General features: G+C 42.3%; 1 protein-coding gene across 1 annotated transcript in view; it reads right to left on the bottom strand.

Annotated features, from left to right (window-relative positions):
- Positions 1–631: 631 nt before the first annotated feature.
- The window catches only part of LOC134076183 (platelet-derived growth factor subunit A-like), a 10,796-nt gene continuing 8,371 nt past the window's right edge, over positions 632–3,056 (bottom strand). The window contains exons 5-6 of the mRNA XM_062531189.1: positions 2,142–2,265; positions 632–1,056 (exon numbers count right to left, since the gene is read on the bottom strand). Of these exons, the coding sequence (XP_062387173.1) occupies positions 1,046–1,056; positions 2,142–2,265 (135 nt within the window). The 3' untranslated portion in view covers positions 632–1,045. The remainder of the gene's footprint in view (positions 1,057–2,141; positions 2,266–3,056) is intronic.

The following is a 3,056-nucleotide window of genomic DNA, read 5'->3' as shown; positions in this document are numbered from 1 at the left end:
TTTTGAATGAGGTCACTGATTCATGTTACATTTCTCCCCATCTCTTTACTAATGGCCAAGTTATGGTGTTATTAAAAGGCTCTACGTCTTGTTCGTGTTAATATTTGTCCAGTATCATTGCCAAGTGTGCCTAAGTGTATTCTCTTTTTAAAAAAATACTCCTTAAACACGAAGGGAGAAGCAGGGGTGATAATTTGACAAGTGGGAGCTCTCCTGACATTAGGCCTTGTTGACTGGAGGTCAGAGATGTTCCTGGAGAACGCGCCCACCCCCGGCTCGTATCAGCATGCATTCTTGTTTAAGTAAACACACTGGTGCGCTATTGGATGTAACGGCACACTACTCCCCAGTGGAGTGAGAAAGACATAAATAATTTATTAGTGGCAATTACTGGTGCTGAGGAGGTTGTAATGTGTTTTGTTACTTGATACAGGTCCAAGAGAGGATTCAGTTGTGATAGAAAATGAGGGTTACAAAAATAAGAAGATATAGAGGTTTCTCAAAAAAGAAAAGAAAAAAAATGTATATGTACATATACATATATTTGCCAAAACTTTGTTAGAGGTCCAGTAAGGGCATTTATCCACAATGTCGAGCCTTAATACATTTCCATCAGATAACAACTGCAACATGTAGACATAGCTTTTATTTCAGACCATTATTTTAGTTGAGCATTTGTCCTCTCTTCAGCCAGTCACTTTCTCAGAAACCACATCATCAGTCTCCTTCCCCTTATAGGGAACAACCTCGAAACAGTCTTTGCAGTCCTCACTTGCGTCTGCTCCTGCTTTCTCTTGAGAGTCTACTTTCAATCCAACGCCTCTTGTCCCCACAAGCCTCTCTGCATAGTCCAGGTCCATCAACATCCTTTCCAATCAGCGGCGGCAGAGTTAGGGTGATACGTAGATCACGCTAGTCCTTAGGTGCAATAGCATTGTTCATATTGTAAGATGCAGCCATCGTGGCAGAGTCTTTGTCATAATCAAACTGATGGTGGCAGTTCTTGACATGCATGTCCACAGCAAATAATGGCCTCCATTCCGCTTCACCACACATCTGTTGAGAGAGACAGAGAGAGTCACCACACCACAAACCCATGTTTTGGACAAGAGACTGAGGACGGAGCATCTTTTGGTTCAATCACCCCAAACAATAATCAATCATCCCAGAAACCAGATTTTAGACTGATCAATGCCATGTCGAAATCAGAGAAGCTTTCGATCCCATTGCAATCCAACACAAGTTGGCCCATCACCACAGAACCCAGATCAGTGTCCACTTGACCCACCGCACAACACATAAGCAGCTGTCCAGATCACAACACTCCTGACCGCTTTGGTCAAAAGTCATGATTGATCCCATTTTCATTATATAATCTTTTTAACATTCACACTTGCCAAATGTTTTCAACTGGTCTATGATTACTTGGAATCAGAGATTTATAGGCCACCACTAAACTCCACACTGGTTTTAGAACTTACGGTCACTTTATGAGTGAGTCTGAAAATATGTGATAAGTGCTTTTGCCGAAGTTTTCCGTTTTTCCTTCTCTTTTTCGGTGTCTGCCTCTGCCTTTTCTGTGTCTTTTGATTGGAATGACGGTGGGAGGCTCAGATAGTGGAGAGGCTTTGAGAACAAAAGAGGAATAGATATCTGTTGCTATGAGGAAGTTATTTTGTAGATCATACAAACAGTAGACCACTTCCTATTGGAAACCCTCGAGAGGAAGCTTAAAATAACAAATAAACTTGGTATTACACAATCAAATCACTTGTGATGGCAATTTATGAATGTCCAGCTTAGGATGACATTGGTAAATCTTGCTGCCAGGCTACACTTTTAGCAAGATAAGAGTTCTTTATGGACTCTTTCCAGGAGTGGTCAGTTGGTTCTTTGCCAGCCAAGAGTACTTTTATTCTAAAGGTTCTTCACATGTCTATCTCCACACAAAACATCTCTGATGCGGTATTCTTCATGCCATCATTTAGAAATCAGATATTGAGAGGCTGTATGCTCTGATTAACATGTGAAGAACAGGGCGGGTTTATACCCCTCTAAGAGCTCTCTCAATGTTAATAAATCCAGGAAAACATTTTTTGACAGCATGCCGCTCCTCTGAGACCCACAGCTGCAGCGCTCACCTGAGTCGGAGTGGGCACTGAGGTGCCGCGAGGTGCACACGCACTCCAGGTGGTCCTCCAGCTTCACCTGCACCTCCCGCAGCTTGGGCCTCCGCACCCGCCGCACGTACTCCACCTTCGCCACCTGCAGAGACGAGGCGGGGACACACAGTGTGAGAAGGCAGGCAAGTGTTTTGTTTTTTCTCTCTCTCTCCCTCTCTCTCTCTTTCTCTCTCTCTTTCTTTCTTTCTCTCTCTCTCTCTCTCTCTCTCACACACACACACACACACACACACACACGTGCACAAACTGCTAGAGAATACATTCAAGGGCATCAGAGCATTCACTTGTGTGAGCTACATACATGCCTTTGCACAGCTTGAAGTGCTCCTAACATTTGAGGACAATGTGCTTTGATGGCTGCTCATACTTTCAACAGTTCTTCATTCCGTGTCTGCCTTTTGGCCAAATTTCACAAACACATCATTAAACTCCACAAAATCATACCCGAGACATATCTCACCTAAAAAATCCAGTACCACTTTAAATGTTTAATCAAACAGCCTTGCCCAAGGCCCCTTGGTTCTTGGAAAACTATAAAGTAAAAAATGATAACAATAAAGAGCATATTGTGGATACATCCTTGACAGACAACTACATGTCCTCAACACCATTCAGATTGGAATTAGAATCTGTTCTCAGATTCAGAACCGAACCATTGAATAAAAAAACAAAACAAAAAAAAACATACCAGTGCTGGAAAATTGACGCTTTTTAGTAACAGACAAACAAAAGCATACACGTTACTAAATCATTTGTGTACATTTGTTGAGTCACTAAGTACTGTATGTCAGTGCAGCAAGTGTCCACAGTTCTTCCCGCATTGCTATAATTCTGAAAATAAACAACTTCTAGTCCAGGAGTGAATGTGGTCCT

This window comes from Sardina pilchardus, chromosome 1 (genome assembly GCF_963854185.1).
Source record: "Sardina pilchardus chromosome 1, fSarPil1.1, whole genome shotgun sequence".
In the NCBI taxonomy this organism is placed as follows: Eukaryota; Metazoa; Chordata; class Actinopteri; order Clupeiformes; family Clupeidae; genus Sardina; species Sardina pilchardus.
This window is presented reverse-complemented; position numbering and strand designations above follow the sequence as displayed.